The sequence below is a fragment of the Eumetopias jubatus genome, unplaced genomic scaffold (genome assembly GCF_037043125.1).
Source record: "Eumetopias jubatus isolate StellerSeaLion01/CBP00866 unplaced genomic scaffold, mEumJub1_p1.0 scaffold_13, whole genome shotgun sequence".
Classification (NCBI taxonomy): Eukaryota; Metazoa; Chordata; class Mammalia; order Carnivora; family Otariidae; genus Eumetopias; species Eumetopias jubatus.
Genome location: NW_028274819.1, coordinates 71,011,732 through 71,037,377, shown reverse-complemented (window position 1 = coordinate 71,037,377; position 25,646 = coordinate 71,011,732). Strand labels below are relative to the sequence as shown.

General features: G+C 37.1%; 1 protein-coding gene across 2 annotated transcripts in view; it reads left to right on the top strand.

Moving 5' to 3' along the window:
- NOX4 (NADPH oxidase 4) overlaps window positions 1-25,646 on the top strand; it is a 179,082-nt gene that overhangs the window by 133,413 nt on the left and 20,023 nt on the right. Inside the window, exons 14-15 of one of the 2 annotated variants that reach the window (XM_028091715.2) lie at window positions 16,774-16,893; window positions 19,053-19,161. In XM_028091715.2, the coding sequence (XP_027947516.2) occupies window positions 16,774-16,893; window positions 19,053-19,161 (229 nt within the window). The remainder of the gene's footprint in view (window positions 1-16,773; window positions 16,894-19,052; window positions 19,162-25,646) is intronic. The other variant, XM_028091716.2, reaches the window with a different exon arrangement.

Below are 25,646 nucleotides of genomic sequence, written 5' to 3'. Positions count from 1 at the left end.
CCATCTTTTTCCCAGATAAAGGAAGAATTGTTATATGAAGGATGGCCCCAAAACATTCTAGCCTGCAAAGGAGGATTTTCCAGGAGTTCCTTGGCACAATGTGCCCTTTTCAAAATTAATTTGCCTTTCTGTATTACCCCTAACCAAAATAATTTACAACTGACTGTAGGGTTAGTATGTGATCACTAAGAAAATGAACTTTGGAGTCAGACTTTATAAGGAATTGGATGAGTCTTTCCCTTTAATAGAAGTGTGGCCTTGAGAAAACTTACATAGCATTTTTGGGATCTAGCTCCCAATGCAGTAAGGGGGAGATTTTACCTCCTGTGAAAGCTGTTGTGTGGATTAGGAGGGAAGGGGTACACAGAACAAGTATAGACCCTGTATTAAACTAAATGTTCAGTGAAGAGTATCTGTTACTACATCTCATTTTAAGATTTGGAGGTAAGGGTCTGAGATAGTTTTTGATTTTTTTTTTTTTTAATTAGAAGAATTTTTAAAGTAAAAGCTAATCAAATAAAGATAAGAAAGGCAAATAATTTTCCAAAAATAGCAACTTTACATTAGCATTAAATGGATGTGAATTACAACTATCTTACAACTTAATATCTTAAAACTTAATACCTAAGATTTATCAAATGCTTAGTGTGTCCAGGTACAATGTGAAAAGCTTATCATGTATATTAACATTCAGCTACATAAAATAGAAACATAGCTAAAAATGATGGACGCTTATTTTTCTCACGTAACCAGAAATACCAAGATACTTGATGGCGGGAATTTGTTGCCAGCGTATCACATCTGAGGGGTCTCCTCCCTTTCCCTCTCAGGGTTGCAAGATGACTACTTCAGCTGTAGCCACCACATCCTCATCCCATCCCCAGCCATCCCCAGCCAACCCTAGCCATCCCATCCTCATCCACCCATGAAAGTTACATGCCAGCCAAGTCAGCCTCCCTTTCAAGGAACTTCTCAGAATCTCAACCCAACACATCCTATGCCTAGTTTTCCTAAACATTACTATCACACCACCCCAAAATTGGAATGAAAAAGGGAAACGAGATAAAGAGTAGGCAACCAGGGGTCTTTGCCTTGCCCAAATTACCTCATTTAATCTTTACAATAACCAGTGAGATATGTATTATTTAGATCACCTTCTATTTACAAAGGATGCAGTTGAGGCACAGGGTAGTCAGTAACTTGCTCCAGGTCATGTAGTACCCTCTGGCAAAGCCATGATTTAAACTAGTTCTGAGAGCCTACATTCTAATTTACTATATTATTATACAGTAAAAACCTACCTATCTTCCTTAAATTTTCCTTATCTCTTTGAAGTTGTATTTTTTCTCCTACTGGGAGTTTAAAAGGCAGATATTTGCTGTTAAAATTTCTGTACTGAAAGGAATTGCTGTGGAAGATTTGAGAACAAAATTTTACCCTACTAGGAGCATTCTCCCCCATAGGGAATGAAGGGCTCCACCATAGTAGTCTTTTTTTTTTTTTTTAAGATTTTATTTATTTATTCATGAGAGACAGAGAGAGAGAGAGAGAGAGAGAGAGAGAGAGAGAGGCAGAGGGAGAAGCAGGCTCCCAAGGAGCAGGGAGCCCGATGCGGGACTCGATCCCAGGACCCTGGGATCATGACCTGAGCCGAAGGCAGACGCTTAACCATCTGAGCCACCCAGGCGCCCTCCACCATAGTAGTCTTAAAGTTAAAGGCAAGTGAACATGTTGAGCATATTTTATTTTTTCAGTACTTCTTTCAACAAATATTTGGTTTGTGCCTATTCAGTGCCAGTAACTGGAGACAATAAGGGGCTAAACGATTTTAACACAGCGTCCTGGTTTTTTTAGGTTTTTGAGTTAGTAATAAAGCCCAAGGAGGAAATCTGGCAATGCCTAATCAGTGGGGCCAGCTGTACTTATAAAATTATTTTTATTCTTCTAGGGTTTTATTGTTTCCAAAGCACTTCCATGTGTGGTATTTGGTCCGTTATATCCATTTCTTCTGTCAGTTTTACTTATTAATTATATAATTTTCTTCTTGTTTATTGAGAACCTCTAATCAATTGATTAGTAATCACAGAAGGTAGAATGACAGAAACAGAGTGATTATTTCATTCTATCTGAAAAATTTTAATTAACAGTTGGTTAATGTTGTCACAACTGAAATAAACATTTTGGGGTTCACCTAGGGAAGGAAAAGAGGATGACAGGGGAAGGTGAGGCAGAATATTGAAATCCATATACTCACAAAATATACTAATATGACATTTGATTCCCAAAGCCTATGTAACATAATAGGTTGTGATTTTGGTGATGGTATTCCTGAATTCTTACTTTCTTGGATTCTGTTTTTTAGTTCTGTGCCATTGTAGTGGTTTTGTTTTGTTTTTAGAGACTACAGTTGCATATAATTTGGACATTAGTTGCCTGTCTTCCATTTCAACCATTCTTTTATCAGTTGGTATTTAGTGATTTTTTTTCCAGCAACAGATACTCCCTGCCTCCTAGAAATGCTGAAGGCATGGATTATGTGTGCTTTTATTTGTATTCTTTGTTGATCATACAATTTTGGGGAATATTCATATTCAAATAATAGACATTATCCTCCAGATCTTGAAAGCACTAAGCCATCACTTTCAAAAAGTCCCAAAGAAGATAATGTCACAGAGTACAAGAGGAAAACAAAGGAAAATCCCACTCCACTATTGACATTGTGGAGTTCTCTGGAAAGATGCACTAGAGCAGTGCTTTTCAGACTTTAACAGGCATAGGAATCACCTGGAAATCTTAGTAAAACACAGATTCTGATTCAATAAATCTGGAGTTGGGCCTAAGACTCTGTCTGACAAGTTCTCAGGTGAAATTAATGTGATTGGTCTGAGAACCACACTTTAAATAGAAACGAACCACATCATCTTAGTCACAGCCTAATGAAGGGCTTTTCATTCCCTTCAGAGTCACATTTTGCCACATGTGTTCAGAGAAGAGAGACGTGCTCAGCATGCTAAGCAGGAGAGAAGAGAGTAGAATAGAGTCTCCCTCCTCATAGACGTCTGTCTTTGATTACAAAGGAAAATCTGAAAGTGCAGCCAGCTGGGTTATAAGTAATTAGCAACAGTATATCTATAGTAATGTTTTTCCTTAAAGTCTGTTTTATGCAAAATCAGTGTAACTGCAGCTATTTTGCTTTTGCTAGAATTTCCCTCCTATATCTTTGCTCCTTGACTTCTTTGTACCCTGCTATAAGACAGAATCTTGAATCTCTTGAAAAGACCTATTACTCTATTTTCTGATTCCAGCCAAACAATCTTTTCCTTTGAAACCAAAGATTTTGGTCCATTTACACTGAATTACATTCTACAACATTATTTTGTTTATTTGTCCCACTTTTTCTGTTTTGTTCTCCTACCACCACCTTTTTTTTTTATTGCTGTGAAGACAGGAAGATACATAATATGGTAGAAGCCACAGTCTATTTCTTAATTGAATTGAGCTCTCTAAACTAATGGAAAAGAAGTAGCAAAACCAAAATATAGTGCAAAAGAATTGGAGGTATGAAAGTTTAAAGAAGCTAAAATTAGCCAGCAATTAAGATAAAAGCCTGCTCTCCACTTAGCTTTCAGCAGGAAGGTCAGTAGCCATGTAGAAAAAGGAGAGATAGGAAAAGGATGGAATGACTTGTTTGAGGAAAAAAAATTAAATATTTGAGCCTGAAGGCATAAGTGGACAGGAAATAAAGAGATTCATTACCGTCCAAATAAACAACAGTTTAGATTAAATACAACTTATAAAATAGCACTCTTTGTTGGAAAGTCTGATTGTAGGGGTGCCTGGGTGGCTCAGTTGGTTAAGTGTCTGCCTTCGGCTCAGGTCATGATCTTAGATTCCTGGGATCGAGCCCCACATCGGGCTCCCTGCTCAGTGGGGAGTCTGCTTCTCTCTCTCTCTCTCTCCCTCTGTCGCTCTCCTGCTTGTGTTCTCTCTCTCTCTCTCTCTCTCTGTCAAATCAATAAAATCTTAAAAAAAAAAGGCTGATTGCAGTAAAAAATCTCAACTAAAGATCTAAACTCAATCTTAAAGGGTGTTTATTTTAACTGACTCTATTCCCTCTAAAAGCTTTCAGAGGTAATTTTATTTTAGTAGGGGCTACAGCTGTGTTTAAATATATGCTGGAGTGGGGTGTGAAATTTGGCTAGATGTTGCACTTGAAAATCCAGTAGGGGTTGGTCAGCTTATAATTCATGCTTCCACTTAAGTACTGGTGTTTGAACAGTTGAACAGTTTGGTAGGTTTCCTTTGATATTATTTTAACTGTTTTTTGCATCTGAATAAAAGTTTCAAGTTGCATATTGGCAGGTCAAGCCGACATTAGTCAATATATAAAACAAAATAAAAAGGCAAGAAAAAATTTCTCCTTAATTTTTTATAGGAACCAAGTTTAATGGTGAGGATTCATTTATGTTTGTGTGTGTCTGCGTACCTAAGAGTGAAAAATATATGTAAATACTAAACATACTGGATAATACAACCTACTAGATAATAGTGTTACTATGATACAAAAAATTCTAAAAATGTTCCCTAACACACACACACACACACACACACACACACACACACACACACACACTGACAGTTTTTAATGCATGTTTGAGATGGTAGAAAATGAATGGATGACATTGCTTTGGGTCATAAACCATAAGAAGTTTCTATACAAACTAGCAAGTGAAGGGAGTACTCGAGCTCATACTTGCTCTTACCAATGTATCTATCTCTCCCCAAAGTTTAGACTTATTTCAATAGGCTGTATGTATGGTGGACTAGAGATAAGGCCTGGAACCCAAGGAGGGTAGGAAAGTGGATCAGAGACCCCTGCAAATAGCCTAAACTACTCATGTGCTCCATCCTCAGTGGATCAGGTAGAGATTAAGTACCCTGCTATGCAGGAGGAGATAGTAGGGACAATTGCCTTATTTTGTCCTCGGCTTTGAGAAGAATTAAAACAAAAATTCTCCCCTGATATCTAGTGACCACTTGGATTGAAACAGTGAAATCCTAATATGTATGTAGCCCAGTAAACCCAGAGACAAAAATTTAGTTTAGAGCGATTCCAGATTCATGGCATCCTGTTGTTTGGAAGAGGAAAATGAAAATCCTCTCTTGGGGGACACATTTTAATCCCCAAAGGATTCCTCTCTATAAGGCATCAAAGAATATGAGCTCATATTTAAACAAATGAGGAAACAAAACACCTTGAGTACGTGTTAGTAGAAATCATACATCCAAAAAGTATAAAACAAGTGTTTTGTATATCTAAAGGAATAAAACAGAGCATTAGAATAATGATTAAGAGACAAAAGAGGGGCACCTGGGTGGCTCAGGCGTTGAGCGTCTGCCTTCGGCTCAGGTCACGATCTCGGGATCCTGGGATCGAGCCCCGCATCGGGCTCCCTGCTCGACGGGAAGTCCGCTTCTCCCTCTCCCACTCCTCCTGCTTGTGTTCCCTCTCTCCCTGTGTCTCTGTCAAATAAATAAATAAAAATATTTTTTAAAAAAAGAGACAAAAGACAACCAAATTTCTCAAGGCACTTTGGAAAAGGGGCCCATAGATCTTCTCCAAATAAAAGAAACATTAAACTTCTCAGGTTAGCACAGCCCATAAAGAGCATAATGAACTGTCAAATTGAACGGAAATAATTATCCAGTATGTGGCATAGAGAGACAAAGAAATGGAAAATAAGAAAGTTTGAAGAAATACAGTGGATAGAAGGAGAAGTTCCTGCATTTCTTTACATTAGCCTTCCATAAGGAAGGGAAAGAGAGAAAGAGTATAAGCTAAATCATATTTGAAGAAAAATACCTCAAATTCAGAGATACCAATAAATCCCAAGCAATGTAACAAAAATAAATTCATGGTGCGAGACATCATAATTTACTTACAGAAAACTAGAAGCAGAGACTAACAATAAAAAAGCAGTCAAGGAAAGAAAAGGGAGGGGAAGAAACAAAGAGAAAGAAACAGGACAAGATGACGTTGTGGTAAGTCATTCACCATAACTGAACTCAGTTCTCCAGTTCAAAGGAAAAGGCTGTTGGCCTGGAATAAGAAAATAAAACAGAGCAATAGGCAGTTTTCAAGAGATTGACTCAAAAACAAAAAGATAAAAGAAATTCTAACCAAAGCAAAATTATTTCAGATAAAATAGACTTTAAGGTAAAAATATTTCTAGGCATAAAGGGAGTTACTAATCATTTATAAAAGGTTCATTTGATTGTTTCTCTGATTGGAAAAATTAAAACAAACTACTGTTTGGGAGGTTTTAGATTGTTTTCTAAACAAATGGAATTCTTTCTGGTGGTAGACATAAGCCACTTATTAGATGTTTGGCTTCAAGAAATATTTAAACTTCCAGAACCTCACTTTCCTAATCAATGAAGTCAAATAATATCATCTAACTCTGATTTAATAATGATAAATAATTCGTCTAAAGCATTTACCACTGTGCAAACCACATAGCTCTATTGTTATCCAGATAGGCAAGGAAAAGGCTAATACTTGTACACTGTAGTGTCTTTCCACAAACGAAAAGATTAGGCCTATGAATTTATTTTGGCCAGAAAAATAATCCTTGGGCTTTCTAGTTTAATTCAAAGATAGCTATTCCTTGTAGAAACCTCACTGCCCCCAAGGCTTGTTATCCTCTGAAACTTCATTAAAAGTAACATCTTTGATATCAACCCAGATAGAAGATGTGGAGGAATGTCCATTTTTGCCATATTTTGCTGACATAGGATTGCTCTGAGATGAAATCAGAATTTTATATAGATGTGTTTTTTCATCTTTAAAACACCATAAAATTGTTCAGGGTTGTTATCCACCTAATGACTATTAAGAAAAATATATTTACTTCATTTTATCTTTGTATACTGGCCTCCTCTTTCAGTGGCTAGAGCTAATAATCCCAAGATCTTTTATGTCTTAGGCTAGCACATCACGTCCTTTGTTTATTCTTTAAAAATATATTTATTGAGTAAAGTCTATTCTTTTATAATGTGGCATTTTTAATTCCTAAGAAACTTACATGTATCAAAATGTAATTAAACGGTAGTTTAATGGTGACAGAGAAGTCAGGGATGGAGAATTACAAAATTGTAACCTCAAAGCTGTTCATTCTCCCTACCTTCACCCTCGACCCTTGCTGGAATCTCCATAATGAAAGTTTTTTAAAAAGTTGTGCATGCATGGCTATACAGCGTAAGTACCACTGAACAGTTCCAACATTTCAGCCCATCTCACTTTTGCTGAGGGCAATGGCTTCCTCTTCTTCTCACTGCAAAGACTACCATTGGCAAAGTGTCTATATCCGTTCTTTCCACTTTTATCATCTGTAGGATGGATCACATGGTTGCTCAGAGAGCTGTGGAACAATCGTGTGCTTGCTTTCTTTCAGATAGCATTAGTTCCAGATTATTCTCACATTCAACCAAGGGCTATCATGAAAGCATGACTTACTTCTTTCTGAGTGGAAAGATATTTTTAGATCTGTGCCTGAGATGCACAACCTAGGAAGTTCTCTTTATAGACCGAACCCTGGTCTTTCTCTCCTCACCTTTTCTTCTCCCTCATCCTCTCCCTCCTCCGTTTGGACATGTGGAACTTCAGACCTGTTGTGGCACCTCTTGTGGCCTCAGGGTCTTCATTTGTTAAATGGGGAGAGTTATACTGTAACCACCTCATACAGTGTTAAGATTATGACAGATAATACGTGAAAAGTACAAAGCATTGTGTATATGTAACATGGATATACAGCACATGTAAGTAACTTCTCAAATTGTACCATATGCGTTGTCCCAGCCACTTCCTGCTTTGTAACCTCCTTGTGGGCAGACATTGCAAATAATTATCTCTCTGCTTTTTTTTTTTTTTCTGCAGCAGATAGTAGTGGGCTTTATTTATATTAAGCCTTTCATTCTTATATGTTAAATAAAAGCACATTAATTCCCCACCCACTTAATCTTTAAAATAATTGTTGCAGTGTCTATTGTAGCTAGTTATCCTTTGTGAAACCTAGTAAGGGAAGTGGTCTGATAAAGAGGAATACTTTTTCTTTTTTCTTTTTAGGATTTTATTTATTTATTAGAGAGAGAGAGAGAGAATGAGGGAGAGAGAGAGTGCACATGAGAGGGGGCAGGGTCAGAGGGAGAAGCAGACTCCCTGCTGAACAGGGAGCCAAATGAGGGACTCAATCCTGGATCTCCAGTATCATGACCTGAGCCAAAGGCAGTTGCTTAACCAACTGAGCCACCCAGGTGCCCACTGTTTCTTTTTTTTGATTCTCTATTTCCTAACTTGTTCCCGACTCTCTAAAATCTTGGCAGATATTTATGGAGAAAGAATTTATGGTGAAATGTGTTTACAAAGTATTGTGAATCCCCTGCTTGGAGATTCATAAGGTACTTTTGGCATGTAAAAAGGCCTAGAGAAGTTTTGAATTAAAGAAATTTTTTAAATTTCTTTTTTTATTTTTTAAAGAAAATTTTAGGGGCATCTGGGTGGCTCAGTTAGTTAAGCATCTAACTTCTGATTTGGGCTCAGGTCATGATCTCAGGGTTATGAGATCCAGCTCCATGCTGGGCTCTACACTGGGTGTGGAACCTGATTAAGATTCTCTCCTTCTGCCCGCCTCCCCTAAAAAGAAATTTTTAAATAAACAGGTAAAAAACTTTCTTAACACATTTCCCAAATTAATTTGACTACAAAATACTTTTTTCCTTCTTAAATTATTGTTCTTTGAAATACTGGTATAATTAGTATATATTTTCTTAAATTAATAAACTAATATTTCTTAAAATAATTTTACAAATTATCAGATTATTTAAATAAACTCTATTTTAATTTATTATGATGTCAGTGTGTTTTGGGGAAAGTGATAGGAAGTTTTGGGGAACAAGATTTTGAGAACTGTTGGTTATACTTTTTATTTTTTAATATAGTTGAATTAATTTGCAGTCCATGGATTTTTCTGTTGAGAGGAAGAGATCTGATATAACTGGTCTATCAGCTGATTGATATTACATATTGAAAAATTAAATCAACTTTATTTTTTTAAGATTTTTTAAGAAATATTTTATTTATTTGAGAGAGAGTGAGAGAATGAGCAGGGGGAGGGGTAGAGAGAGAAGAAGAAGCAGGCTTCCTGCTAAGCAGGGAGCCCGATGTGGGGCTCCATCCCAGAACCCTGGGATCATGACATGAGCCAAAGTCAGACGCTTAACCGACTGAGCCACCCAGGCACCCTTTAATCAATTTTAAACATGTTAATGTATTTTACTTTCAAGGGAAAAACTTACTAAATTAAAAAAAAAAAGTTAATATATTTTTGAAAGGTCCAGGAAAGAGCATCCCTCCTTTTCTTAGAATTCTCTTATATTCACACTCCTTCATAATGAAACTTTTTATTAGTCATCAACCAAAGTTTAAAAATGTATCAGGTGGCTCTCACCTCCATTATGTTATTGCAAGACTTTGGAGAGTTGCCTTTAGTTTCTGTAATCTTCTCACATATATAATGATAGTAGGAATATTGTATTCCTTTAAAGAGCAGGTACTAAGATGGGAGAAAATCACTGCTCATAAATTAAAGGCAATGGATTTTACACATTAATCACATTAAAAACATGAAAAATGACTTACATCGTTCCTCTTTCTGCCTCCCTCAATAGCCCAGGTGTCACCAAATTACCAACAATTTCATTCTTCATCTTTCCTCCCAAAGCAGCAAAATTTTGTTTCTCCGTGTGCAAAAAGTATTTCAAACAAAAGAACAGAGAAGATACAGGCTGGGAAGATGGCAGAGTAAGAGGACCCTAAACTTGCCTTGTCCCGTGGGTACAACTAGATAACACTCATTCACTTCAGCATAAATAACCCAGAAAACAATCCGAAGATGGGCAGAGTAAACTCCACAACTCAAGGTAAAGAAGAGGACACATCACAGAAGGTAGGAATAGTGAAGGTGTGGTTTGGGAGCAAAATGGCCCTGATACTACTGACCAGTGCCAGTGGTGAAACAGAATAATCTGCAGATGAGCCCCGGAGATCACTCTAGGTTTCCTGAACAATGAACCAGCTGTGACCAACAGTCTCCTTTCCTTATTTCTTCCAAACTCAACTTCCCAAAGCACAGGTGGCTTTTTCCCTCCCAGCAGGAGGGACTGCAACTTCCCATGGACATCCAAGAAGTCTAGATATAGGCCCTGGGACTGTCCACAGTGGGGAGGAAGCCGGTGATGTGGAGAAGGGTGAAAAACAAACTTTCACACCGGGGAGCTCATGAACAGAGAGGATGAATCCCCATAACATTTGGCTTTAGAAGTGAGAGGGGCTGAATCTCATGCATTCTTATAACCAGTGGGACTTAAAGCCTGGGATTTTAAAAATCAGTGGGCTCAGCTCTGGGAGAGCCTGGAAAACTTTAGGAAGCTGAGTCCCTACCCTTAAAGAGAAAGCACCACAGTCGGCAGAGATACAGCGTAGAAGAAGCAGTTTGAAGTGCTGAAGGAAGGAGAGTGATTTACTCATCTCAGGGTGTGGCCCGAAGATCAGGGATCACAGGAAGATGCCTCCAGGAACAAAGGAGCTGGCAGGTGCCACTCTTCTGCCCTCCGACATAAACAGCAGCCACCTGTATGAACCACACAGCCCTGCTACCTAACTTGATTGTACCAAGCTCTGCGCCCCCGTGCCTCAGCAGATGTGCCCTTCCCGGTCACACTTGCCTTACTCCTGGAACTGTGGGCCCCCTCCTCTAAGAAAACGTGCACAAACCTCACCAGCACCATTCACCATGATCAGGCGGGATTTATTTCTGGGATGCAGGGGTGGTTCAATATTTGTAAATCAATCAACGTGATACATCACATCAATAAGAGAAAGGATAAAAACCATATGATCATTTGAATAGATGCAGAAAAAGCATTTTTGACAAAGTACAACATCCATTCATGATAAAAACCCTCAACAAAGTAGATCTAGAGGAAACATACCTCAACATAATAAAGGCCTTATATGAAAAACCCACAGCAAACATCATACTCAATGGGGGAATGGAGAGCTTTTCCCCTAAGGTCAAGAACAAGACAAGAATGTCCACTCTCATCACTTTTGTTCAACATAGTACTGGAAATCTTAGCCATAGCAATCAGACAACAAAAAAGAAATAAAGGCATTCAGAGTGGTAAAAAAGAAGTAAAACTTTCACTATTTGCAGATGACATGATCCTATAAATAGAAAAACCCTAAAGACTCCACCAAAAAAATACCAAAACTGATAAATAGATTCAGTAAAGTCACAAGATACAAAATCAATGTACAGAAATCTTTTGCATTGTCATACACTAATAATGAAGTAGCACAAAGTGACATTAAGAAAACAATCCCATTTACAGTCGCACCAAAAAATATATAGGAATAAAATCTGAAAACTGTAAAATATTGATGAAAGAAATTCAAGACAACACAAAGAAATGGGAAGAGATTCCATGCTCAAGGGTTGGAAGAGCAAATATTTTTAAAATGTCTATATTACCCAAAGTGACCTACACATTTAATGCAATCCCTGATACTAATGCAATGCACTCTAATAAATGCAAACCAACAGCATTTTTCCACAGAACTAGAACAAGCAATCCTAAAATTTGTATGGAACCACAAAGACCCCAATCTTGAAAAAGAAAAACAAAATTGGAGATATCACAATTCCAGATTTTAAGTTATATTACAAACTGTAGTAATCAAAACAGTATGGTACTGGCATAAGATAGACACATCGATCAATAGAACAGAATAGAAAACCAAGAAATAAACCCATGATTATATGGTCAATTAACCTTTGACATAGCAGGAAAGAAGATGCAATGAGAAAAGACAGTCTCTTCAACAAATGGTGTTGGGAAAACTGGAAGCAACATGTGGAGGAATGAAACTGGACCACTTTCTTACACCAAACACAAAAATAAACTCAAAATGGATTAAAGACCTAAATATGAGACCATAAATATCCTAAAAGAGAGCACAGGCAGTAATTTCTCTGACATCAGCTATAACACATTTTTCTAGGTTTGTCTCCTGAGGCAAAGGAAACTAAAGCAAAATAAAGTATGGGGACTACATCAAAATTAAAAGCTTTTGGACAGTGAAGGAAACAACTAACAACACTAAAAGACAACCTACGGAATGGGAGAAGATATTTGTATATGACATATCCAATAAAGGGTTAGTATCCAAAATACACAAAGAACTGATACAACTCAGCACCCCAAATCAAATAATCCAATTAAAAAATGGGCAGAGCACCTAAATAGACATTTTTCCAAAGATGACATACAGAAAGCCAACAGACACCTGAAAAGATGCTCAACATCACTCATCATCGGGGAAATGTAAATTAAAAGTACAATGAGATATCAACTCATAACTGTCAGAATGGCTATAATCAAAAACACAAGAAACAAATGTTGGCTATGATGTGAAGAAAAAGGAACCCTCATGCACTGTTGGTGGGAATGGTGCAGCCCTTCTGGAAAACAGTATGGAAGTTCCTCAAAAAGTTAAAAATAGAAATACCCTGTAATCCAGTAATTGCATTACTGGTATTTATCCAAGAAAACAGAACATTAATTCAAAGGGGTACATGCACCCCTATGTTTATTGCAGCATTATTTACAATAGCCAAACTATAGTAGCAGCCCAAGTGTCTATCAATAGATGAATGGAAAATAAGTGATATGCATATACAATGGAATATTCAGCCATAAAAAAGAATGAAATCCTGCCATTTGCAAAGACATGGATGGAGCTAGGGAATAGAATGTTAAGCAAAATAAGTCATTCAGAGAAAGACAGATACCATATGATTTCACTTATATGTGGAATTTAAGAAACAAAACAAATGAACAAAGAGAAAACGAGAGAGACAAACCAAACCCAGACTCTAATAGAGAATAAACTGATGGTCACCAGGCGGGAGGTGAGTGGTGGGATGGGTGAAATAGGTGATGGGGATTAAGACTACTTAAGAGTACACTTATCATGATGAGCACTGAATAATATATAGAATTGTTGAATCATTATATTTTACACTTGAACCTGATATAACTGTGTATCAGCTATACTGGAATTAAAATTTAAAAACTTAAAAAAAAATAAATGAAAAAAACCCACAAAAAACAGCTGCTTCTCTAAGGTCCTTCGCACCACATTCCCATCTACTTCTCATCTCACACTGTGCTCTCAACCCCAGTAAATGTCTAGAACCCTCAATTCTTGTTTTTTTGCCAGACGTTATTCTGGAACACCAAACCTGTAGGGAGGGTGTGCATTAGGGCCTGTTGGTTGTAAAGCAGACAAGTAGGAAAGAGGTGTGTTTCTTAACTGCTCTTCTCCTTTGCTGATCGAATAAAATGTCCTTGTGTCTGTTTTTTCCTATAGGAAGCAGACACGAATAAAGAAGGGGGCAGTACCATAATTACTGTGGACAGGAGATGTACTTTTCAATCTCTAGGACTTTGCACACGAGAGAGAGAAGCCCTCTCCGAGGACAGGGAGGCTTGTCTCCTGTTCACTTCCATCATCTCCAGAGCACCTGAAAAGTGCCTTTTATAGGACAGGTGCTAAAGATTTTGTTAATGAACAAATGACAGCGATTGGTCCAAACAAAGCATCAGTCCTGACAAAGAAAAATTCATGAATACAATTAGCAGGAGATTGAATGAAGAAACTGTGCTGAAAATTCCCAGGAAGGGCTTAGCTGGTGTGAATATATCCTTAAGCCAAAATGCTTTGCTTATTTATACTTCCCGCTATTCCTGCTGGAAAAATTCTTCTTCCAGATGTTTTTCTATCTTGCCTCTTCACTTCATTTAGGTCTCTGTTCCATTGCCATATGCACAGAGAGTCCTTCTCTGACTCTCCATTTAAACTGCTGATGCAAATTTACAAGCATATATAAAAGTAAACAGAATAGTAAAATGAATTTTTATTTACCCAGTCACCTAGCTCCAACAATGACTATGTTTTACCTGTTTTTAAAAGCACTCATCACTATATATCATTATATATCTTTTTATATCTTTCTTTATGGGCTAGCTCCTCTTCCACTAGAATCAAAGAACCAAGAGGCCAGGGACTTTTTCTATCTGGTTCATTTCTGTTTCCCTGACGCTTTGCACACTGTCTAGCACATTGCAGGTGCACAAAAGCATTTGTTCAATGAGTGAATGACTAAGAGAAGATTGCACTGGGTGTAGTGGGTTCTAAAATAGTTGTAGAGATTTGCAATGATCTGTTTTTGAAGTTGGCAGTATTTATTTTTAAGCCCAACTTTCTTATTTAATGTTTATATTCTAGATTTGCTTACATGGCGAGAAGTCGTAGAATCAATTCGCACATGTTGTTTTTGAGCCACTGCTATTTTGAGATTTCTATCAACAATCTAATGTACTGATCATTAATTTTCAAATATCTTCTGGTGGCTTTGTTTTCAGGTTGTTGTTTTTCTGTTCTGTGAAAATATCTTTATGAAAGCATTGGACGTCAGACAAGTATAAAGAATTGTATCCTAAATCTGCTCTTTAAATACATGTTAAAATCATCTGCCAATTTTATCGCTGATTTTTTAAAGAAGATTTATCTGATCTTTCAAAAGATCAAAGTATTGTAGTCCTTCTTTCATCCTCCAACCCAAGTAATGTGATTTTCATGTGAAGATGCAAAAACTCCAGGAAGGTCATTTTTGATGTCCTGGTGTCAATTTTATCTTTGAGTCCAAAATAGTATCACAGAAATCATTGGTACCCAGTGCATGTTTGTTGAGTGAATAATTTGTAAAATGTGAAGGAGATGGATGTAATAAGAATTAGGCATATTGTGTGTATATGATCTATCAGTGTTTTCTGAATTTCTGCTGTGCTTAGAATGCTACCTTAAGCATTCAAACTTTGGTTATTGTTCCTTGAGGTACAGTAAGTAGCTTTTCTATAAGCTGTAGTATTTTTTAAAATCAGTACTCTTGCAAATTTCTTTGAGGAATTTAAATATAAATTGTACATGTGGTAGTTGTGCTGGTCTGAGGTCTGCTGCAGTTAACTAGTGAACCTTGAAATATCCTGAAAATGTGATAAGGCTCAAAACAGATTTCTTTCTTACTCATGAAGTGACTTCTGAGGGTCCAGTGGATCCAGAACAGCTCCCTTCAAGTGATTAAGTCAGGGATTTGGTTGGCTTTTGTCTTCTGGTTCAATTCATGGCTTTTAGTTTTCATGGAAGGGACAAAGCTTTTCCCTGCCTTATTCCAGAAGTAGCAAGTATTGCCTCTACTCACAGCCCAGTGGTCAGAATTAGACATATGGCTCAATATAATCACAAAAATGCCAAGAAGTGTTGTCTAAGTGCCAGAAGGAAAGGAAACCAAATATTGGCAATGACTAATGGGATTACAACTTAGACCCCATGCCATGGAGCTCAGAGGTCAAAAGACTGTCCATTCATTCATTTAACGTTTAACCAGTAAGATCACAGATGCCTAATAGTAAGTGATCTAGTTGCAATTGCTCCTCACAGTGAAAGACATGTATATTGTAAGGCTGACAACATAAATGTACTTTTGGGGACAGTTGCTATATTTTAGCAAAGTTATTTTTTTTAATAATAGAAAAAAGAGCATTAAGATGGCAATGCCTTTAAGATATCTTTCACATTAAGAAACCTGGAACTAGGTCATCTAGAGAGGCTATCTTAATTCTACAGCCATCAAAGGTAAGTATGAAGTCCATCAGGTCAACATTTTAGGTACCTGGAAGAAGGAAACAAAAGGAGGGATAGAGGTACAATTTTCAGCTGAGGCAGCTTTCTACAGGAAGCCTTCCAGTTTTTCCAACTGCACTGTCACTTACATGACATTAACCAGAACAGAATCACACAGTCAAAATAAATACAGTGGAGTTTGGGTGATGTGGTGTTTTGGCTGGGCACTTTGCTTCCCTGAATAAATTAATGTTTTGTTATTAAGAAAGAATGGAGGGAAAATATCGAGTGAACAATTAGCAAGTTCTGTTGTAGTTAAGAAGGATCTCTCTCTCTCTCTCTCTCTCTCTCTCTCTCTCTCTCTCTCTCTCACACACACACACACACACACACACACACACACACACACACACACACACACACACACACTAGCATATACAATCCCAAGTAAGTAGAGATTCCTTTGAGATTGTTCTCCTGTTGTTTCTGTACTAATTAACCTCACTAGAGCAAGAGGGAAACAGTTTCTTTTCCTTTTTCTATTACTTTTCTGTTCACAGAGTAAATGTTTCAGTAAATATTTCTGCTACTGACTTTGCCATTAAATAGAACCTTATTTATTGAATTTAGATGCAGTAAAGCAATTGATATTTTAATTTAGTCAAATATAGTAATATATGATCAGAGCTTTAACTTGTCCTTAGCCATCATAGTCCTATATACCCCTCTATACTTTTAATTAACGTTTGCCTCATAAAGGGAAGGCTTAGAAACAGATGTACCTGTTTTAATATTGAGACTTCATATACAGCATTTCTTGTTCCTTTAGGTTTATTAGTATGAGAATAATGAAAGAAGGCCTGAGCCATACAAAGCCTGGAAACTGGATTCAGCATGTTTGCTACCTATTACAGAGAATTAATTTAACTTACTTTAATTTTCCCCAACTTTGTCTGCCTTCTCCACAGGCTATACATTGATGGTCCATTTGGAAGTCCATTTGAGGAATCGCTGAACTACGAGGTTAGCCTCTGTGTGGCTGGAGGCATTGGAGTAACTCCATTTGCATCAATACTCAACACCCTGCTGTATGTTATTTTGATCCATTTTATTAGTTCAAATAGAGAACTATCAGTGTTTCAAACATTTCTCTCTTAGTATGAGGTAATCCCTCATAGAATTTGTCTACAGTAACACCCCCTCTTATGTAGAGGGAATACGTTCCAAGATGCCCAGTGAATGCCTGAAATTGCAGATAGTACTGAACCCTACATACATTATGTTTTTTCCAATAAATACGTGCCTGTTATAAAGTTTAACTAATAAGTTAGGCACAGGAAGAGATTAACAATAATAACTAATATTAAAATCGAACAATTACCACAGTATACTGTGATGAAAGTTATGTGAGTGTGGTGTCTCTTTCTCTCCCTCAAAATATCTTACTGTATTATACTCACCCTTCTTGTGATGAGGTAAGATGGTAAAATGCCTATGTGATGAGATGAAGTGAGGGGGATGCTGCTATTGACCTCCCAACAATATGTCAGATGGAGAATCATCTGCCTCCATGGATGACCACGGATAACTAAAAACCACAGAAAGTGAAACCACAGATAAGGAGGGACTACTGTACTTGTTCATAGAACTCCATTTACTGATTGATGAAGGTAATAATTCAGTGATTCTCAGTATGTGGTCCATGGCTTTCAGCACGCTGTCCTGTAAAGTATTACCATCAGGCATTCCTCTGTCCTTTTTTTTTAAATTTTTTAAAATTTATTTTTATTATGTTATGTTAATCACCATACATTACATCATTAGTTTTTGATGTAGTGTTCCATGATTCATTGTTTGCATATAACGTACTGCATGGAGCACTGGGTGTTATCCTCTGTCCTTTTAAAGCCATTCCACCAGCCTTCATTTCTGTACTTCCTCCTAAATGGTAAGTGACAACCCTCATCCATTCTATCAGCAAGTATCTTTGAGTACCTGTGTGCCAATCTGTCCTATAGGAACTAGTAAATACAGCAATGAATGAAACAGAGTCTCTGCCCTTTAAAAGCTTATATTCAAATGGAACAGGTAAAATAGAAACCAGTGAGAAATTCATAATTAACATTATTTCATAAAATATTAGAACTCTGATAAAAAGAAGAGAGATTAATGGGATATGGAAATAAAGGGCTGGGGTCATTGTAGACGTATGGTCAGGAAAAGCTTTACTAGTGAGATGACAAATGAGCCCATGATTCCTTGGTCTCTTACTCAGCAAATCTATAACAGACTGAAGAATAGAAATTTCAAAAGATTGCTCACGTAGGAAAGACTTTTTCAGTTTTTTTTTCTAGGATGATAAGCAAAAATTAATGGATTAATATTATGAAAACACAAACAAAATAACAATAGGAAATTATTCTCCAATCTACTCCGTTCATTTTTCAAGTAGACACAATTTGCTTTAAGAATCTTTTATAGAGTACTAGAGAAGGAAATAATAAAGTTTAAATGATGTGTTTAAATGATATTTTATTTCAATTTTAAATACTTGTTACAAATTTGGGACTTTTTGGAGGTTCTTAGAAAAATAACCATATTCCAAGCCAGAAATCATTTGTTTCTGAAAACATACTGCAAGTTATTTGGAAACTTAAAGTTAAGAAAAGGAGAAAATATTTTCTTAGCCTCAAGCCGACTTCTTAATTATAAATAGGAATCCAGACTTGGAATTACGAGGCCCTGGAATGCATTACATAGTAGGTGACTGTTACATCTTCTTTAATGATTTTTAAAAGCGGATAAACAACCAGCTTTCTGGAATGGCTTTGGCTCATTCTGCCTGGAGGTCAGGGCATGGCTAATGACCACTGGAGCCCTGCTGAGTAATAAAATTCACTGAAAATAGAGAACTTTTTTTCTGAGACACAGGGCTCATATTCTCATTCAGGAGTTTAGTTTATTGCCTTCAACTGAAAATGGGTGATAGACATATAATATTCACAGGCATAAACACTTAAACTCGTGGAATATATTATGCCTCTGAGCCCGTATATTACATTTTAAATTTATTTGGGAGTTATGGTAAGTGCAATGACAAATGATAAAAAATGATAAATTGATACATGTAAGTGACTGGTTTTTCATTAGTAAATGTAAAGCAAATTTTCAAAGATACAGGAATTCTTATTTTATTTTATTTTATTTTTTGCCATCCTAGTCACTATTGTGTTCTTTAATTTTAAAGGGATGACTGGAAACCATACAAGCTTAGAAGATTATATTTTATTTGGGTGTGCAGAAACATCCAATCCTTCCGTTGGTTTGCAGACTTACTCTGTGTGTTACATAACAAGGTAAAATTAGGTTTGTTTTTACTTGTGCAAGGTTTTTAAATAAAAAAACTTATTTTTTTTCAAATTACAAAAGCAGTAAATGCTCACTGTAGAATAAACCAGAAAATAATGCAGATAACTTGAAAGAAGGAAAAAAATTCTTAAACTTCAAATAACAGAAGTAGCATATTAATAATTTAGTACACATATTTTCAGGTGTTGATAACTGATAGTATGTGTTTATATCTATGATATGTCTTAACATAAAAATGCTACTATTTGTGTTTTAACATAGGGATGTAGGCATATGGCCGATGGTGTATGCATATGGGGTGGTGAGGGAAGACAGGGTAACATCAGCTGATGATAGCTACTACACTTTCCATCCTTTGTTCTGTTAGATCTGACCTCTTATTTCCACCTTTAATATTCCAAATGGACAATCACCAGACTTTTGGCACACTAGGCAGAATTTCAAAATCCAAAATTCTAAGTTTTATTTCCTATAGAGATTAAAAAAAAAAACAGACCTTCTTCATCTATCCTACACATAACCTTTTATCTATATATTAATATGTGTATCTTTATTTTTTCAAATTATATAAGTGATACACATGAATTTGCAGCAATTTTTTCCTTTTCCTTTTTTTAAAGATTTTATTTATTTATTTATGAGAGATGGGGGTGCGGTGTGAGGGAGAAGTAGATCCCCGCTGAGCAGGGAGCCCAACCAGGACTTGATCCCAGGACACTGGGATCACGACCAGAGCTGAAGGCAAACGCTTAACTGACTGAGCCACCCAGGCGCCCCTCCCTTTTCTTTTTAATTGTAGTATAGTTAATATACAGTAGTATGTTAGTTTCAAGTGTACAACATAGTGAATCAACAATTACACATTGCAAACTGCTCACCACAATACAATATGTGTAGTGATAATCTGTCACCTATAAATTTTTTATAATATTATTGAGTATATCCCCTATGCTGTAATTTTCATCCTTGTGACTTATTTATTTTATAACTGGAAGTTTGTACCTCTCAGTCCCTTTCACCTTTTTGACCTATTCCTCCACCCCCTCTTCCTTTTGGCTACCATAATTTGTTCTCTGTATTTATGAGCCTGTTTCTGTATATTTGTTTTGTTTTTTGGACTCCACATATAAGTGAAATCATATGGTATTTGTCTTTCTCTGGTTTATTTCACTTAGCATAATACCCTCTAGGTCAATCCATATTGTTGCAAATGACAAGATCTATTTCTTTTGTGTGTGTGTGTGTATGTGTGTATATATATATATATATATATATATACACATATATATATATATTCCTTATCCATTCATATGTCAGTAAACTCTTTTTTTTAAGATTTTTATTTATTTATTTAACAGAGATAGAGAGAGAGCATAAGTAATCAGACTGGCAAACAGAAGGAGAGGGAGAAACAGGCTCTCTGCCGAGCAGGGAAACCGATGCGGGACTCGATCCCAGGACCCTGAGATCATGACCTGAGCCGAAGGCAGCTGCTTAACCAACTGAGCCACCCAGGCGCCCCATGTCAGTAAACTCTTAAGTTGCTTCTTTATCTTGACTATTGTAGATGATGCTGCAATAAACATAGGGGTGCACATGTCTTTTCAAATTAGTGTTTTCATTTTCTTTGAGTCAATATCCAGTAGTGTAATTACTGAATCATATGGTATTTCCATTTTTAATTTTTTGAGGCACCTCTATACTATTTTCCACAGTGCTTGCATTTCCACAAGCAGTACATGAGGATTCTCTTTTCTCCACATCCTCACCAACACTTTACTATTTCTTTTTGCTACTAGCCATTTTGACAGATGTGAAGTGATATCTCATTGTGATTTTGATTTGCATTTCCACAATGATTAGTGAAATTAAACAGGTTTTCATGTGTCCCTTGGCCATCTGTATGCCTTCTTTGGCAAACTGTCAAATAACTTAAATAAACCAAATACTCCCTTACCACTTTCCTCACCTAATCTGTGTAACCAGAGGCAACTCATGAGCATTCAATAAATTCTACCATACTATTTGTATTGTTCTAGCAATTACTTATTTTATTTATTTATTTTTAATTTATTATTGTTATGTTAATCACCATACATTACATCATTAGTTTTTGATGTAGTGTTCCATGATTCATTGTTTGTGCATAACACCCAAGGCTCCACGCAGAACGTACCCTCTTTAATACCCATCACCAGGCTAACACATCCCCCCACCCCTATCCCCTCTAGAACCCTCAGTTTGTTTTTCAGAGTCCATCGTCTCTCATGGTTCATCTCCCCCTCTGATTTACTCCCCTTCATTCTTCCCTTCCTGCTATCTTCTTGTAATTTTTTTTTCTTAACATATATGCATTATTTGTTTCAGAGGTACAGATCTGTGATTCAGCAGTCTTGCACAATTCACAGCACTCACCATAGCACATACCCTACCCAATTTCTATCTCCCAGCCACCCCATCCCTCCCACACCCCCACCACTCCAGGAACCCTCAGTTTGTTTCCTGAGATTAAGAATTCCTCATATCAGTGAGGTCATATGATACATGTCTTTCTCTGATTGACTTATTTCACTCAGCATAACACCCTCCAGTTCTATCCACGTCATCGCAAATGGCAAGATCTCATTCTTTTGATGGCTGCATAATATTCCATTGTGTATATACACCACATCTTCTTTATCCATTCATCTGTCAATGGACATCTTGGTTCTTTCCACAGTTTGGTTATTGTGGACATTGTTGCTATAAACATCGGGGTGCATGTACACCTTCAGATCCCTACCTTTGTATCTTTGTGGTAAGTACCCAGTAGTGCAATTGCTGGATCATATGGTAGCTCTATTTTCAACTGTTTGAGGAACCTCCATGCTGTTTTCCAGAGTGCTTGCACGAGCTGGCATTCCCACCAGCAGTGTACGTGGGTTCCCCTTTCTCTGCGTCCCCGCCAACATCTGTCGTTTCCTGACTTGTTAATTTTAGCCATTCTGACTGGTGTGAGGTGGTATCTCATTGAGGTTATGATTTGGATTTCCCTGATGCCGAGCGATGTTGAGCACTTTTTCGTGTGTCTGATGGCCATTTAGATATCTTCTTTGGAAAAATGTCTGTTCATGTCTTCTGTCCATTTCCTGATTGGATTATTTGTTCTTTGGGTGTTGAGTTTGATAAGTTCTTTATAGATTTTGGATACTAGCCCTTTATCTGATATGTCATTTGCAAATATTTTCTCCCATTCTGTCGGTTGTCTTTTGGTTTTGTGGACTGTTTCTTTTGCTATGCAAAAGCTTTTTATATTGATGAGGTCCCAGGAGTTCATTTTTGCTCTCGCTTCCCTTGCCTTTGGCGATGTTCCTAGGAAGAAGTTGCTGCAGCTGAGGTCGAAGAGGTTGCTGCCTGTGTTCTCCTTTAGGATTTTGATGGACTCCTGTCTCCCGTTTAGGTCTTTCAACGATTTGGAGTCTATTTTTGTGTGTGGTGTAAGGAAATGGTCCAGTTTCATTCTTCCGCATGTGGGTGTCCAATTTTCCCAACACCATTTGTTGAAGAGGCTGTCTTTTTTCCATTGGACATTCTTTCCTGCTTTGTCAAAGATGAGTTGACCATAGAGTTGAGGGTCCATTTCTGGGCTCTCTATACTGTTCCATTGATCTTTGTGTCTGTTTTTGTGCCAGTACCATACTGTCTTAATGATGACAGCTTTGTAATAGACATGGAAGTCCGGAATTGTGATGCCTCCAGCTTTGCTTTTCTTTTTCAACATTCCTCTGGCTATTAGGGGTCTCTTCTGGTTCCATACAAATTTTAGGATTATTTGTTTCATTTCTTTAAAAAAAGTGGTTGGTATTTTGATGGGGATGGCATTGAATGTGTAGATGGCTCTAGGTAGCATTGACATCTTCACAATCTTTGTTCTTCCAATCCATGAGCATGGAACCTTTTTCCATTTCTTTGTGTCTTCTTCAATTTATTTCGTGAGTATTTTATAGTTTTCTGAGTACAGATCCTTTGCCTCTTTGGTTAAATTTATTCCTAGGTATCTTATGCTTTTGGGTGCAATTGTGAATGGGATCGACTCCTTAATTGGTCTCTCTTCTGTCTTGTTGTTGGTGTATAGGAATGCCACTGATTTCTGTGCATTGATTTTATAGCCTGCTACTTGACTGAATTCCTGTATGAGTTCTAGCAGTTTTGGGGTGGAGTCTTTTGGGTTTTCCACATAAAGTATCATATCATCTGCAAAGAGTGAGAGTTTGACTTCCTCTTTGCCGATTTGGATGCCTTTGATTTCTTTTTGTTGTCTGATTGCTGTGGCTAGGACTTCTAATACTATGTTGAATAGCAGTGGTGAGAGTGGACATCCCTGCCGCATTCCTGACCTTAGGGGAAAAGCTCTCAGCTTTTCCCCATTGAGAATGATATTCGCTGTAGGTTTTTCATAGATGGCTTTTATGATATTGAGGTATGTACCCTCTATCCCTATTCTCTGAGGAGTTTTGATCAAGAAAGGATGCTGTACCTGGCAAATGCTTTTTCTGCATCTATTGAGAGGATCATGTGATTCTTGTTCTTTCTTTTGTTAATGTATTGTATCACGTTGATTGATTTGTGGATGTTGAACCAACCTTGCAGCCCAGGGATAAATCCCATTTGGTCATGGTGAATAATCCTTTTAAGGTACTGTTGGACCATATTGGCTAGTATTTTGGTGAGAATTTTTGCATCCATATTCATCAAGGATATTGGTCTGTAATTCTCTTTTGATGGGGTCTTTGTCTGGTTTGGGGATCAAGGTAATGCTGGCCTCATAAAATGAGTTTAGAAGTTTTCCTTCCATTTTTATTTTTTGGAACAGTTTCAGGAGAATAGGTATTAATTCTTCTTTCAATGTTTGGTAGAATTCCCCTGGGAAACCATCTGGCCCTGGGCTTTTGTTTCTTGGGAGATTTTTGATGACTGCTTCCATTTCCTTAGTGGTTATAGGTCTATTCAGGTTTTCTATTTCTTCCTTGTTCAATTTTGGTAATTGATACATCTCTAGGAATGCATCCATTTCTTCCAGGTTATCTAATTTGCTGGCGTACAGTTGCTTATAATATGTTCTTATAATTTTTGTATTTCTTTGGTGTTGGTTGTGATCTCTCCTCTTTCTTTCATGATGTTTTTGATTTGGGTCATTTCTTTTTCTCTTTTTGATAAGTCTGGCCAGGGCTTTATCAATCTTGTTAATTCTTTCAAAGAACCGGTTCCTAGTTTTGTTGATCTGTTCTACTGTTCTTTCGGCTTCTATTTCATTGATTTCTGCTCTGATCTTTATTATTTCTCTTCTCCGGCTGGGTTTATGCTCTATTTGCTGTTTTTTCTCTAGCTCCTTTAGGTGTAGGGTTAGGTTGTGTATTTGAGACCTTTCTTGTTTCTTGAGAAAGGCTTGTATTGCTATATACTTTCCTCTTAGGACTGCCTTTGCTGTTTCCCAAAGATTTTGAACTGTTGTGTTTTCATTTTCATTGGTTCCCGTGAATGTTTTTAGTTCTTCTTTAATTTCCCTGTTGATCCATTCATTCTTTAGTAAGATGCTCTTTGGCCTCCATATATTTGAGTTCTTTCCAACTTTCCTCTTGTGATTGAGTTCTAGTTTCAAAGCATTGTGGTGTGAAAACATGCAGGGAATAATCCTAGTCTTTTGATACAGGTTGAGACCTGATTTGTGACCTAGGATGTGATCAATTCTGGAGAATGTTCCATGGGCGCTCGAGAAGAATGTGTATTCCGTTGCTTTGGGATGGAATGTTTTGAATATGTCTGTGAAGTCCATTTGGTCCAGGCTGTCATTTAAAGTCTTTATTTCCTTGTTGATCATTTGCTTAGATCATCTTTCCATTTCACTCAGGGGGGTGTTAACGTCCCCCATATTATTGTATTGTTGTCAATGTGTTTCTTTGCTTTTGTTAATTGCCTTATATAATGGGCTGCTCCCATGTTAGGGGCATAGATATTTACAATTGTTAGATCTTCTTGGTGGATAGACCCTTTAAGTACGATATAGTGTCCTTTCTCATCTCTTCTTACCGTCTTTGTTTAAAATCTAATTTGTCTGATATAAGGATTGCCACCCCAGCTTTCTTTTGGTGTCCATTAGCATGGTAAATTGTTTTCCACACCCTCACTTTCAGTCTGGGGGTGTCTTTGGGTCTAAAATGAGTTTCTTGCAGACAGCATATCGATGGGTCTTGTTTTTTAATCCAATCTGATAGCCTGTGTCTTTTGATTGGGGCATTTAGCCCATTTACATTCAGGGTAAGTATTGAAAGATATGAATTTAGTGCCATTGTATTGCCTGGAAGGTGACTGTTACTGTATATTGTCTGTGTTTCTTTCTGGGCTATGCTGCTTTAAGTTCTCTCTTTGCTTAGAGGACCCCTTTCAATATTTCTTGTAGGGCTGGTTTCATGTTTGCAAATTCCTTTAGTTTTTG